This window comes from Ornithorhynchus anatinus, chromosome 11, assembly GCF_004115215.2.
Source record: "Ornithorhynchus anatinus isolate Pmale09 chromosome 11, mOrnAna1.pri.v4, whole genome shotgun sequence".
Taxonomy (NCBI): Eukaryota; Metazoa; Chordata; class Mammalia; order Monotremata; family Ornithorhynchidae; genus Ornithorhynchus; species Ornithorhynchus anatinus.
Genome location: NC_041738.1, coordinates 62638833 through 62652059, shown reverse-complemented (window position 1 = coordinate 62652059; position 13227 = coordinate 62638833). Strand labels below are relative to the sequence as shown.

The 13227-nt window shown below is 46.8% G+C and overlaps 1 protein-coding gene across 9 annotated transcripts in view; it reads left to right on the top strand.

Annotated features, from left to right (window-relative positions):
* EFCAB3 (EF-hand calcium binding domain 3) overlaps nucleotides 1-13227 on the top strand; it is a 156706-nt gene that overhangs the window by 117595 nt on the left and 25884 nt on the right. For all 9 annotated transcript variants that reach the window (XM_039913539.1, XM_039913538.1, XM_039913537.1 and 6 more), the window contains 5 exons: nucleotides 744-836; nucleotides 1283-1354; nucleotides 3164-3268; nucleotides 10711-10779; nucleotides 11744-11848. In XM_039913539.1, coding sequence (XP_039769473.1) covers nucleotides 744-836; nucleotides 1283-1354; nucleotides 3164-3268; nucleotides 10711-10779; nucleotides 11744-11848 — 444 coding nt within the window. The remainder of the gene's footprint in view (nucleotides 1-743; nucleotides 837-1282; nucleotides 1355-3163; nucleotides 3269-10710; nucleotides 10780-11743; nucleotides 11849-13227) is intronic.

The window sequence follows — 13227 nt, the reverse complement described above, 5'->3', positions numbered from 1 at the left end:
ATGAGAGGTGTTTTTAATAAGGCTTTGAAGGTGGGGAGGGTGATCATCTGTCGGATATGAAGGGGGAGGTAGTTCCAGGACAGAGGCAGGGCGTGGGTGAGGGGTAGGCAGTGAGGTAGATGAGGTCAAGATACAGCGAGTAGGTTGGCATTAAATAACATCCACCCACTCTGTTGTATTGTACTCATCCAAGTGCTAAGTACAGTGCTCTGCACACTGTAAGTGCTCAATAAATATTGATTGATTGATCGATCGATTGGGAAGACTCATGCTCAGAGTTTGGCTTCCTCGGGTCCAGCATAATGGGGACAGTCTATTTCTGGACCCCCACTGACTGAGATGCTTGGATGAATCTCTGGCTGCCGTGGTTTACCCCCAGAACCTAGAGCTGGTCAGCCTGGGAGCAGTTCACCTAGCTTTGGGGGAAGGCACAAGATATTCTCCACCCTAGGTATTTTGTTTTTTAAATGGTATTTGTTAAGCCCTTACTACATGCCAGGCACTGTGCTAAATGCTGGGATAGATACAAACTAATTAGGTTGGACACAGTCCATATCCCACTTAGGACTGACGGTAGTAATCCCTATTTGACAGATGAGGTAACTGTGGTCCGGAGAAGTGAAGTGATTTGCCCAAGGTTAACCAGCAGACAAGTGACGGAGCGGGGATTTAGAACCCAGGTCTTTCCAACTTCCAGGCCCGTGTTCTATCTGCTAGACCATGCCGTTTCTGTCTCTCTCCAGGTGAGATGGCTGAGGTGAAGGACCTGGACACCGTCCTAGGCAATTTACATATCGCACTAACCAATGAGGCCATCCTGAACACAACGGCTGATGGTGAGTATTTCCAGAGAACGGGTAGAATATACCAACTCAGTTATAATGTATTCTCGCAGGCACTTAGTACGGTGCTGTGATCACAAATAAGGGCTCAATAAATATGATTAATTACCAGCAATTCCCCACATTGGCATCACAGGTTAACCGATAATAGATAACACAAACTCCCAGGGATGGATGGACATTTGTTCTTTTTCTTTTGCCTGTTCAGTATTTCCATGTAAATCCCAGTTCGAAGTAGTCCCACAGATGGACGCCACTCGGGTTTACTTGCGGATCTCAAAGGTTAAATGGTCACGCTGCGTTTTATAAAGAGTCTTCATCAAGTACTTCCTATTAGTATTATTCCACTTGGGGAGAATAAGTGTGTTGTTAAGGCCAATCTGATCAACTTGCCCTCTCCTTATGCTATGCCTGGTTGCTGGAGAGATCTCTCTTTACAGATCAAGAGTCGGAGGATGCGGACCGAGGGGTACGGTTTGCGAAAGATGACCAAGAGCTGTCTGATACTGAAGGTGAGTGACCAATTACCAGAAAGTTTCATTAGATAATGATTTGTCCAAACGAGCAGTGCCACGGTGGGTCAGACCAATGGCCCAGCAAGTCCGGTACCCTGTCCCCAGAGGGGCCACCGGAGGGTGATGACTGCTTTTCTTTAGGAGTCTGTCCTCCGGACTGGCAATAACACTCTCTCGCTTTTCCCTCTGTGAGCCACCGATGTATCAATCAATCAATCGAGTCACTTGACTTCTCTGGGCCTCAGTTACCTTATCTGTAAAATGCGGATCAAGATTGCGAACTCCATGTACTGTGTCCTTCCTGATTATCTTGTAGCTACCCCAGGGCTTAGAATAGGGTCTGATAAAAAGTAAGCTCTAAACAAATACCATAAAAAAATTATTGAGGGCATACTGTGTGTAGAGCACAGTACTAAGAGCTTGGGAGAGTCCAACACAACAATATACCGGCATCGAATGTATCAGCATCTTTCTTGAACCCATTATGTTTTCTACCTGCCCTATTTGCACTTAACATTCCGAGTTTTCTTCCGCAAGATTGGTTTGTAATTCTTGCTGTTTTCAGCTGAGTGATGAGTAGTTGAGGGCCTCTTTGGGATCTGCAATTCTTTGGTTTGTGTTGGCGGGTAGACAACTCTGGTTGGGCTCATAACCAATGGATGTCCTGGTTCTTTGGGGATAGAAAAGGAAAGTTGAAAGGCTCAAAATTCCTACTGGAAAATTGGGTTGGAAATAATACCTTCCAGTTTGCTGTTGTAGAAGCAACAAAATGCCAGCTCCGCTCAGCAAAAGTGAAGCGGATGAGAAAATGTGGTGGCGATTTGGGTAGGGGGTACGGCCATTCTGGGGAATCGTGTCAAGGCAGTGTTGTTACTGGCTGAAGTATTTGAGGTTGGTTGCCCATCAAATTCACCAGGTAATTGCCCTGCTCCATATCATTTTTGCATTAGGGAGGTTTGTCTACAGAATTTGAGCCGGTTTAGGCTTCCTGGAGACAGTTGTGAAGGAGAAAGTTGGAAGCAGCATGGCCTAGTGGATAGAGCAGAGGCCTAGGAGTCAGAAGGACCGGGTTCTAATCCTGGCTCTTCTGTTTGTTTACTGTATGACCTAGGGCAAGTCACTTCACTTATCTGTGCCTCAGCTACCTCATATGGAAAATGGGGATTAAAACAGTGAGTCCCATGAGGGATAGAGACTATGTCCAACTGAATTAGCTTGCGTCTACCCTGGCACTTAGTACGGTGCCTGGAATACAATAAGCACTTAAAAAGAATAATTTTTTAAAAGGCAGTATTGGGAAGCAGCATGGCATTAAGGATAGAGAGCATGGGCCTGGGAGTCAGAAGGTCATGGGTTCTAACCCCAGCTCTGCCACTTGTCTGCTGTGTGACCTTGGGCAAATCACTTCACTTCTCTGGGCCTAAGTTACCTCATCTGTAAACTGGGAAGTGAGACTTGAAGTTGCATGTGGAACAGGGACTGTGTCTAACCTGAATTGCCTGTATCCACCCCAGTGCTTAGTACAGTGCCTGGCACATAGTAAGCGCTTAACAAAATACCACAATTATTATTATTATCATATTTGCTTGGAGTCTGATTAAATCCCACACCCTCCTAGTTAGACTGTGGGCCCCCTGTGGGACAGGAACTGTGGGCATTCTAATTATATTGTATCTACCTCAGCGCTTAGTTACAGTGCTTATAGCACATAGTAAGTGCTTAGCAAGTAGAATAATTATTTTTACTTACTACTATAATTCTGTCAAACACTGGAGACAGTCTGGTCTTTGCTATTTTTTTTTCCAGGAAGAAAACACAAAATGGAGGAACTGAAAGCCGTTTTCAGAGACACCGGGCTCTATTTACCCCCAGAAGATTTTCAGGGGGCCTCTGAAATAGCCACATATGATGGTGAGCTTTCCCCATGTCTCGGGCTCTGGTCTAGCGGGCCTGGGTGGGTCCGTGGCTAACTGGGATACCTAGGGTGGACATTCATGGAGAAAGATTATTTTTGAGCCACTTCAGAAAGAGGACAAACACTTCCAAGAGAGAAGTCTTCTATAGGTATCACCAGGGGGCTCTTGCTCAGGAGCCTTGGGCCAATCTGCTGAACATAGGCTCTGTCGGCCTTGAGAAGCAGAGTAACCTAGTCTAAAGATCCCAGGCCTGGGAGTCGGAGGACCTGGGTTCTAATCCTGACCCCTGCCACGTGCCAGGTTTGTGACAGTCAACAAGTCTCTTCACTTCTCTGGGCTCAGTTCTCCTGTTCTCCCTCCTACTTAGAATCTGAGCCCCACAAGGGACAGGGACTGTGTCCAATCTAATTAATTTGTATCTGCCCCAGCGCTTAGAAAAGTGTTCGACACATAGTAAGTGCTTAATATAAGCCATAAAAAAAAGTCAGTAAAGCTTCTTACATTGTCACCAGCACATCTCCCTCCCCTGAATGGACTTTGGGATGGGTGGGCTTTGAACTCAGAGTAAAAATAATAATAATGAGAATTATAGTTCTTGCTAAGTGTTTATTATGTGCCAAGCCCTGTTCTAAGTGCTAGGGTAGCTACAAATTAATCAGGTTGGACACAGTCCCTGTCCCGCATGGGACTCATGCTCTTACTCCTTATTTTACAGATGAGGTAACTCAGGCCCAGAGAAATGCAAGTGACTTGCCCAAGGTCGCACAGCAGACGTGTGGTGGAGCCAGGATTAGAACCCAGGTCCTTCTGACTCCCAGACCTGTGCTCTATCTACTAAGCCACACAGAGCAGCCTCCACAGGGGCCCATCTGCCATCTGCTGTGTTGTACTTTCCCAAGAGCTTAGTACAGAGTTCAGCACACAGTAAGCATTCAATAAATATGATTGAATGAATGAATGAATCTGCCATGTTTGCAAAATTGGTGCCCCATCCTCAGGAAGATCTGGGGCAAGTAAGCGGGCCCCTGGCAAGAATCGCAGTGAACTCCCCCTCTAGGCTGCCCCTACTAGGGCCTAATGTTCGTTCATTCATTCAATCATATTTATTGAGCAATTACCATGTGCAGAACACCGTCCTAAGCACTTGGGAGAGTTCAATACACAAATACACAGAAATGTTCCCTATCCATGACAAGTTTACACTCTAGAAGCCTGGGGAATGACATTAACAGAAATAAAGAAATTACAGATCTGTACATAAGAGCTTTGGGGGGTGGGAGAGGTGAAGAACGAAGGAAGCAAGTCAGGGTGATGCAGAAGGAAGTGGGAGAAGAGGAACGGGGGGCTTAGTCAGGGGAGGCCTCTTGGAGGAGATGGGGCTTCAATAAGGTTTTGAAGAAGGGGAGAGTAGAGTGATTGTCAGATTTGAGGAGGAAGGGTATTCCAGGCCAGAGGCAGGACGTGAGCGAGGGATCGGCGGCGAGATAGATGAAATCGAGGCACAGTGAAAAGGTTAGCATTAGCAGACCCAAGTGTGCAGCCTGGGTAGGGGAGTAGTGAGGTGAGGTAGAAGGGGGCAAGGTGATTGAGTGCTTTTAAATTAATGGTGAGGAAGTTTTGTTTGATGTGGGGATGGATGGGTAACCACTGGAATTTTCTGAGGAGTGGGGTGAGATGTCCTGAATGTTTCTGTAGAAAAATGATCTGGGCAGCAGAGTGAAGTGTCGACTGGAGTGGGGAGAGACAGGAGACTGGGAGGTCAGCAAGGAGGCCGATGCAGTAATCCAGGCAGGAGAGGATGAGTGATTGCATTAATGTGATAGCAGTTTGGATGGAGAGTTTGGATGACCTAGCCACCTACTTTAGTAAGAAAACTGACACCATAGCCTGCCCCTCCTCAGTCTCTCCCCTTCTGGCCTCCTCTTTAACTCTCCCATCCTTCCCTGCAGTCTCTCTAGAGGAGATCTGTCTCTCTCAAAAGCCACCCCCTCCACCTGTGCATCCAACCCTATTCCTTTGCACCTTATCAAATCTCTCATCCCTTCTCTAACGGCAACCTTCAACGGTTTGCCCTCCAATGACTTCTTCCCCACTGATTTCAAACAGCCCAAGTCTCCCTTATCCTAAAAAACCCCTCCCTTGACCCCACGACTTCCTCCAGTTATCACTCCATTTCCATCTTACCATTCCTCTCTAAATTCCTTGATCGCGTTGTCTGACACCTGCTGTCTCAAATTCCTCTCCTCCTATTCTCCTTAAAGCCCTCCAAAATGGCTTCCGTCCCCTTCACTCCACCGAAACCGCCCTCTCAAACGTCAGCAGTGATCTTCTTCTTGCCAGGTCCAAAGGCCTCTACTCCATCCTAATCCTCCTCGACCTCGCAGCTGCCTTTGTCACTGTGGACCACCCTCTTCTCCTGGAAACATTATCCGAGCTTAGTTTCACTGATTCTGTCCTCCCTTGGTTCTCCTCTTATCTCCTGGCCGTTCATTCTCGGTCTGCTTCGCGGGCTCCTTCTCTGGCTCCCACCCCCTAACTGTGGGGTCCTTCAAGGTCCAGTTCTGGGTCCTCTTCTATTTTCCATCTACAACCACTCCCTTGGAGAACTCATTCGCTCCCTTTGGTTTCAACTACCTCCTCTTTGCGGATGGCACCCAAATCTACCTCTCCAGCCCTGATCTCTCTCGCTGTCTCCAGTCTCGCATCTCCTCCTGCCTTCAAGATAGCTCTACTTGGATGTCTTCCCATAACCTCAAACTTAACATGTCCAAAACAGAGCTCCTTATCTTCCCACCCAAACAGTGTCCTCCCCATGACTTTCCCATCACTATAGACAGCCCCACCATCCTTCCTACCTCACAAGCCTTTAACCTTGGCATTATTCTGGACTCCTCTCTCTCATTCAACCCACATATTCAATCCATCACTAAATCCTCTCGGTCCCACCTTAACAACATAGTCAAAACCTACCGTTTCCTCTCCATCCAAACTGCTACCATGTTAAGAGAGTCACTCATAGTCTCCCACTTTGATTACTGCATCAGGCTCCATACTGACCTTCCAGCCTCCTGTCTCTCCCTCCTCCAGTCTATACTTCACTCTGCTGCCCAGATCAGTTTTCTACAAAACGTTCAGGACATGTCACCCCACTCCTCAAAAAACTCCATTGGTTGCCCATCCACCTCCACATCAAACAAAAACTCCTCACTATTGGTTTTTAAGCATTTTACCCCTTGCCCCCTCCTACCTCACCTCATTTCTCTCCTACAACCCAGCTCAAACACTTTGCTCCTCTAGTGCTAACCTTCTCACTGTGCCTGGATCTCGCCTATCTCGCCGCCTACCCCTCAGCCACGTCCTACTTCTGGCCTGGAATGCCCTCCCTCCTCAAATCCGACAGACAGTTGCTCTCCCGCCTGCTTTAAAGTCTTATTGAAGGCACATCTCCTCCAGAAAGCCTTCCCAGACTAAGCTCTCCCTTTCCTCATCTCCCACTCCCTTTTCCATTGCCTGGACTTGCTCCCTTTGCTGTTCCTCGCACCCAGCCCCACAGCACTTATGTACACATCTGTCATTTATTTATTGGTATAGATGTCTGGCTCCCTCCCATCTATACTGTAAGCTCATGTGCAGGGAATGTGTCTGTTTATTGTTATATTGTACTCTCCCAAGTGCTTAGTACAGTGCTCTGCACACAGTAAACACTCAATAAATATGAATGAATGAATGGAGAGGAAAGGGCAGATTTTAGTGATGTTGTGAAGGTGGGACCAACAGGATTTAGTGATGAATTGAATACTTTTCCCTCCACAAGGGAAGCTGCACGACCTAGTGGAGAGGGCACAGGTCTTGGAGTTAGAGGACCTGGGTTCTAATCCTGGCTCCGCCACTTACCTCCTGTGTGATCTTGGGCAAGCTACTGAACTACTCTGTGCCTCAGTTCCCTTATCTGTGAAATGGGGATTAAGACTGTGAGTCCATTGTCAAACAGGGACTGTGTCCAACTAGATTAGTTGGTATGTACCCCAGCATGTGCCTGGCACATAATAAGCACTTAACAAATATGAGAGAGAGAGAGAACAGAGAGCGGTCCCAGAAATGCAAGAAGTGGCTTAGATGTGGAGCAGCGAAACTGGCAGCTGGGGCTGGTAAGCCAAGCAGGATGGGCATGGTGCCACTCTGTGGCCTGGGATCAAAAGGAGACTGCAGAAACATCACGTTCCTTTGGAAGCGGAGGCATTATTTTATAGGAGGTCGAGCCACCCCGCCAACCGGGTGGTTAGAGTCCCTGTGGGACCACCCAGAAAACTTTTCTCTGTCTCCTAAAAGAGGACCAGAGAGAATCAATCACAGCTGTCTTGGTTCCGAGCAGCAGCAGCTCTGTCTCCTCTGTTCCTAAATAAATAGTTGTTGCACTGGTTGTTGGACTAGAGGCTGAGCTGGGAGCCGGGCTCTCTTGGGCTGGCCCCTTCTCATCTGTTCCCCACAAAGAAGGGGAAAGAAAGGGTAGCTGAGGAGAGAACCTTCCTTTCTGTTTTTCCTCCTCTCCCAAGAGTGCCCTCCCCTCTTGTGGCTTAGTGGAAAGAACACCGGCCTGGGCGTCACGGTATCTGGGTTGAAATCCCCTCCTCACCGACTGCCTGCTGTGTGATGTTGGTCAAGTCACTTAGCTTCCCTGTGCCTCAGTTTCTTCATATGTAATATGAGCATTCGATTCCTGTTCTCAATCAATGATATTTATTGAGCTCTTACTATGTGCAGCACAATCTACTGAGTGCGTGGGAGAGTGCAGTACAAGAGAGTTAGCAGACGTGATCCCTCCCCACAACGAGCCTACGTCTAGAGGAAAGGAACTTAGACTGTGAGCTCCATATGGAAAAGGGACTTTGTCCAACCTTTCCTTCATTCATTCTTTCATTCATTTGTATTTATTGGGTGTTTACTGTGGGCAGAGTTCTGTACCAAGTGCTCAGGATGGGAAAGTACAATATAACAATAAGTACCACATTCCCTGCCCACAGCAAGCTTATAGTTTAGAGGGGGAGACAGACATTAATATAAATAAATACATTACAGATATGTACATAAGTGTCGTAGGACTGGGAGGGGGGATGAATGAAGATCTTGTATCCATCTCTCAACACTTTGTACAGTATTTAGGCCATAGAAAGTGCTTAACAAATACTACAATTATTTATTTTATTATTATTATGATTTTTGTTGTTGTTATTATTGTTATTATTATTCACCCTGCTGGCCTGCCAGATGAAACTTCACGCCCGTTTCATACCCCATCACTCCAGTAAACCTCAGCATAAGTAAGCTTGTTATGGGCAGGTAACATGTCTGCTAGTTCTGTTGTAATAATAATAATAATAATAATGTTGGAATTTTTTAAGTTCTTACTATGTGCAGAGCACTGTTCTAAGCACTGGGGTAGATACAGGGTAATCAGGTTGTCCCCCATGAGGCTCACAGTCTTCATCCCCATTTACAGATGAGGTCACTGAGGCACAGAGAAGTTGAGTGACTTGCCCACAGTCACACAGCTGACAAGTGGCAGAGCTGGGATTCAAACCCATGACCTCTGACTCCCAAGCCCAGGCTCTTTCCACGGAGCCACGCTGCTTCTCTAGCCATGCTGCTTCTCTCTCCCAAGTGCTTAGTACAATGCTCTGCAAAGAGTAAGTGCTCAATAAATACAATTAATTGACTGATTGATGTATTCCTTTTCTATAGTTTTACATATCCCTGGCATTTGGGTTCCCATGCCCTTTACGTGAGGCGGGAGATATCTGTTGTTCATTAGCTTTGGAACTGCAGTGTGGCTTAGTGGAAAGAGCCCGGTCTTGGGAGTCAGAGGTCGTGGGTTCAAATCCCAGCTCCACTACTTATCAGCTATGTGACTGTGAGCAAGTCTCAGTTACCTCATCTGGAAAATGGGGATTAAGATTGTGAGCCCCACGTGAGACACCTGATTGCCTTGTGTCTATGCAGTGCTTAGAAAAGTGCTTGGCACATAGTAAGTGCTTAACAAATACCCAAATCATTTATTATTTCCTTATTTTGTATGGACATTAATTGTACGGCTTTGGGTTTTTTTGCCATTACGTATTTGCGGTTGCTGAATTGTATTAAAATGGACACTCCTCGAGGGCAGACACTTTGTCTTGGTGACCTTTGTAACCTCAATTCTCTGGGCTGTGCTCTCAGTGGTCCCCACACCCTCAGCCCCACAGCACTTATGGAACATATCCATGATTTGTTTTAATGTCTATCTCAATCAATCATATTTATTGAGCACTTACTACATGCAGAGCACTGTTTTAAGCACTCTGGGAGAGTGCAGTATAATAATATAACAGAGTTGGTAGATACACTGGTAGTTATTGAGAAGCAGCATGGGCCAGTGGAAAGAGCACAGGTCTGGGAGTGAGAGGACCTGGGTTCTGGGAAGCAGTGTGGCTCAGTGGAAAGAGCCTGGGCTTCGGAGCCAGGGGTCATAGGTTCGACTCCCGGCTCTGCCACTTGTCAGCTGTATGACTGTGGGCAAGTCACTTAACTTCTCTGGGCCTCAGTTACCTCATCTGTAAAATGGGGATTAACTTTGAGCCTCACGTGGGACAACCTGATTACCCTGTATCTACCCCAGCGCTTAGAACAGTGCTCTGCACATAGTAAGCGCTTAAATACCAACATTATTAAATCCGGCACTGCCACTTGCCTGCTGGGTGATCTTGGGCAAGTCACTTAACTTCTCTGCCTCATTTTCCTCATCTGTAAAATGGGAATTAAGATTGTGAGCCCCATGGGGACAGGGACTGTGTCCAACCTTAATATTTTTCCCAGCACTTAGTGCAGTGCCTGGCACATAGTAAGTACTTAACAAATACCATAATTATCATTATTATTATTAGTCTCCCCCTCTAGAATATAAACTCCTTGTAGGCTGGGAACATATCACCCAACTCTGTTATATTGTGATCCCCCAAGTACTTAGTACAGTGCTCTGTACCCTGTAAATGCCTATCAAATACAAGTGAAAGATTGATTAATGATAGCGACCTATATAAATTACTGATTTCTTGTCTGGTTGAACGTGAGGTCTTCAAATGCAGGTTCCTTGCTCCTTCCAGACAACAGGGAGCATTTGAACACAAATGTCTTCCAGGAAGGTTTCACTGCGCCTTCGGAAAGCTGAGCAGCCTCCGCAGTCTATGTCAACCAGAGAGTAAAGCGAAGAGGTCAACCTCCTCTCCTTCTCACTCAGCCTGCGGACTTCTTCGCCCTCAGCGAGCGGTCCCAGAAGTGGAAAGTTCCTGAAACCTTTGTGGAGCTTTAGCAGATTCATGAGGACTTTTATTCTGGCGTTTTGCCTCTCCTTTCTCGGTTATTTACAGATCTTTTCAAATTCAAATGATATGTATTTATTTGCAGAAAGTGGAAATCTGAATTTCATGGATTTAATATGTAAACTCATCAAGTCTCGGGCAGTCACCGTTGAAGGTAATTACGGATTTAATTATTCTCTTCTGTTGATGGCGTAGGAGAGAGAAGTGCAATGCCCCGGTCCCCATCTTTTTCCAATCTGCCTGGGGGCTCTTAAATCTGTGTAAAGCAGAGGAGATTTGAAAAAAAGGTTCTGGGGGAAAAAAACAAAAAGCAGGTTATGAGCCTCCTCCCAACTAAAAAGTTGGTCTTTAGTTTTCAGTCACTCAGTGGTATTTATTGCGCCTATGCTGTGTGCAGAGCACTGAACTAAACACTTGGGAGAGTACAATTCAACAGAGTTGGTAGATGCATTCCCTGCCCACAAGGAACTTACAGTCTAGAGGGAGAGGCAGGCATTAGTATAAATAAATAAATAAATTACGGATATATACATAAGTGCTGTGGGACTGAGGGTGGAGTGAACATCAAGTGCTTAAAGGGGTCAGATCCTAATGCATAAGCGACTCAGAAGGGAGAGGGGATAGGAGAAAAGAAGGCTTAATTAGGGAAGTCTTCTTGGAAGAGATATGATTTTAATAAGACTCTGCTTCTTGCTATTAATCTTTCCTGGTATTTTGGCCTTATCGTTAGTGTCACTTCAGTGGAGAGTGGGAGGCACTTACTAAAAACTTGACACATTCTCCTGTTTATTTACCCAAGACGATGATCTGAACTCCTTCCAAACTCTCTCCCCGATAATTCCTGATTTGGGGAACCCCCCAGATGAACACTTTGTAAAGTTGATGGCTCAATTTCATGACAAGCAGTTGCACTAAAATGTAATCATGGCTGTACATTTTGGAAAATAGTAATTAGTGGTTGATTCCATGGGTATTTGCATATCAAGGAATTAGCATAGCATTGTGGGAGGCAAACCTGTAATAGCTCTGAATTGTTCCAGTCGGCTGACGCTCCGTTCTCCCCCCTGCCCAGAGGTACTTGCAATAACAAAATTTTCCAAATGTTCATCTTTTCCAAGGCAAAATGGTAAAGCAGCAAAATCTGTCAAGCATTCTGAAGAACATAGGGGTGAATCTGTCCAACGAGCAGTTAGAGGAAGTGCTGCAGCATGCTCCAGTGGATGGTAAGCTTTTCAGGCGAGACTTGGTCCTTTTGGGCATCAGTAGGGGAAACTGGGGTTTTTTATAATAATAATAATGTTGGTATTTGTTAAGCGCTTACTCTGTGCAGAGTACTGTTCTAAGTGCTGGGGTAGATACAGGTTCCCCACTTCCCCCTCCAGTTATCGCCCTATCTCCCTACTACCCTTCCTTTCCAAAATCCTAGAACGAGTCGTCTACAATCGATGCCTAGAATTCCTTAACTCCCATTCTCTCCTAGACCCCCTCCGATCTGGCTTCCGTCCCCTCCACTCTACCGAGACTGCTCTCTCTAAGGTCACCCGTGACCTCCTTCTTGCCAAATCCAATGGCTCCTACTCCATTCTGATCCTCCTTGACCTCTCTGCTGCCTTTGACACTGTCGACCATCCCCTCCTCCTCCATACCTTATCTCACCTCGGCTTCACGGACTCTGTCCTCTCCTGGTTCTCCTCTTACCTCTCTGGCCGGTCATTCTCGGTCTCCTTCGCTGGAGCCTCCTCCCCCTCCCATCCTTTGACCGTTGGAGTTCCTCAAGGGTCAGTTCTTGGCCCTCTTCTGTTCTCCATTTACACTCACTCCCTCGGTGAACTCATCCGCTCTCACGGCTTCGACTACCATCTCTACGCAGATGACACGCAGATCTACATCTCCGCCCCTGTCCTCTCCCCCTCCCTTCGGGCTCGCATCTCCACCCGCCTCCGGGACGTCTCCACCTGGATGTCGGCCCGCCACCTAAAACTCAACATGAGCGAGACTGAGCTCCTCATCTTCCCTCCCAAACCCGGTCCTCTCCCAGACTTCTCTATCACCGTGGATGGCACGACCATCCTTCCCATCTCTCGGGCCCGCAATCTCGGTGTCATCCTTGACTCGTCTCTCTCGTTCACCCCACACATCCTATCCGTTACCGAGACCTGCCAGTTTCACCTCTACAATATCGCCAAGATCCGCCCTTTCCTCTCCACCCAAACAGCTACCGTACTGTTATGGGCTCTCGTTATATCCCGGCTAGACTACTGTGTCAGCCTTCTCTCTGACCTCCCTTCCTCCTCTCTCGCCCCGCTCCGGTCTATTCTTCACTCCGCTGCCCGGCTCATCTTCCTGCAGAAACGATCTGGGCATGTCACTCCCCTTCTTAAACAACTCCAGTGGTTGCCTATCAACCTCCGCTCCAAACAAAAACTCCTCACTCTAATAATAATAATAATAATGTTGGTATTTGTTAAGCGCTTACTATGTGCCGAGCACTGTTCTAAGCGCTGGGGTAGACATAGGGGAATTAGGTTGTCCCACGTGGGGCTCACAGTCTTAATCCCCATTTTACAGATGAGGGAACTGAGGCACAGAGAAGTTAAGTGAC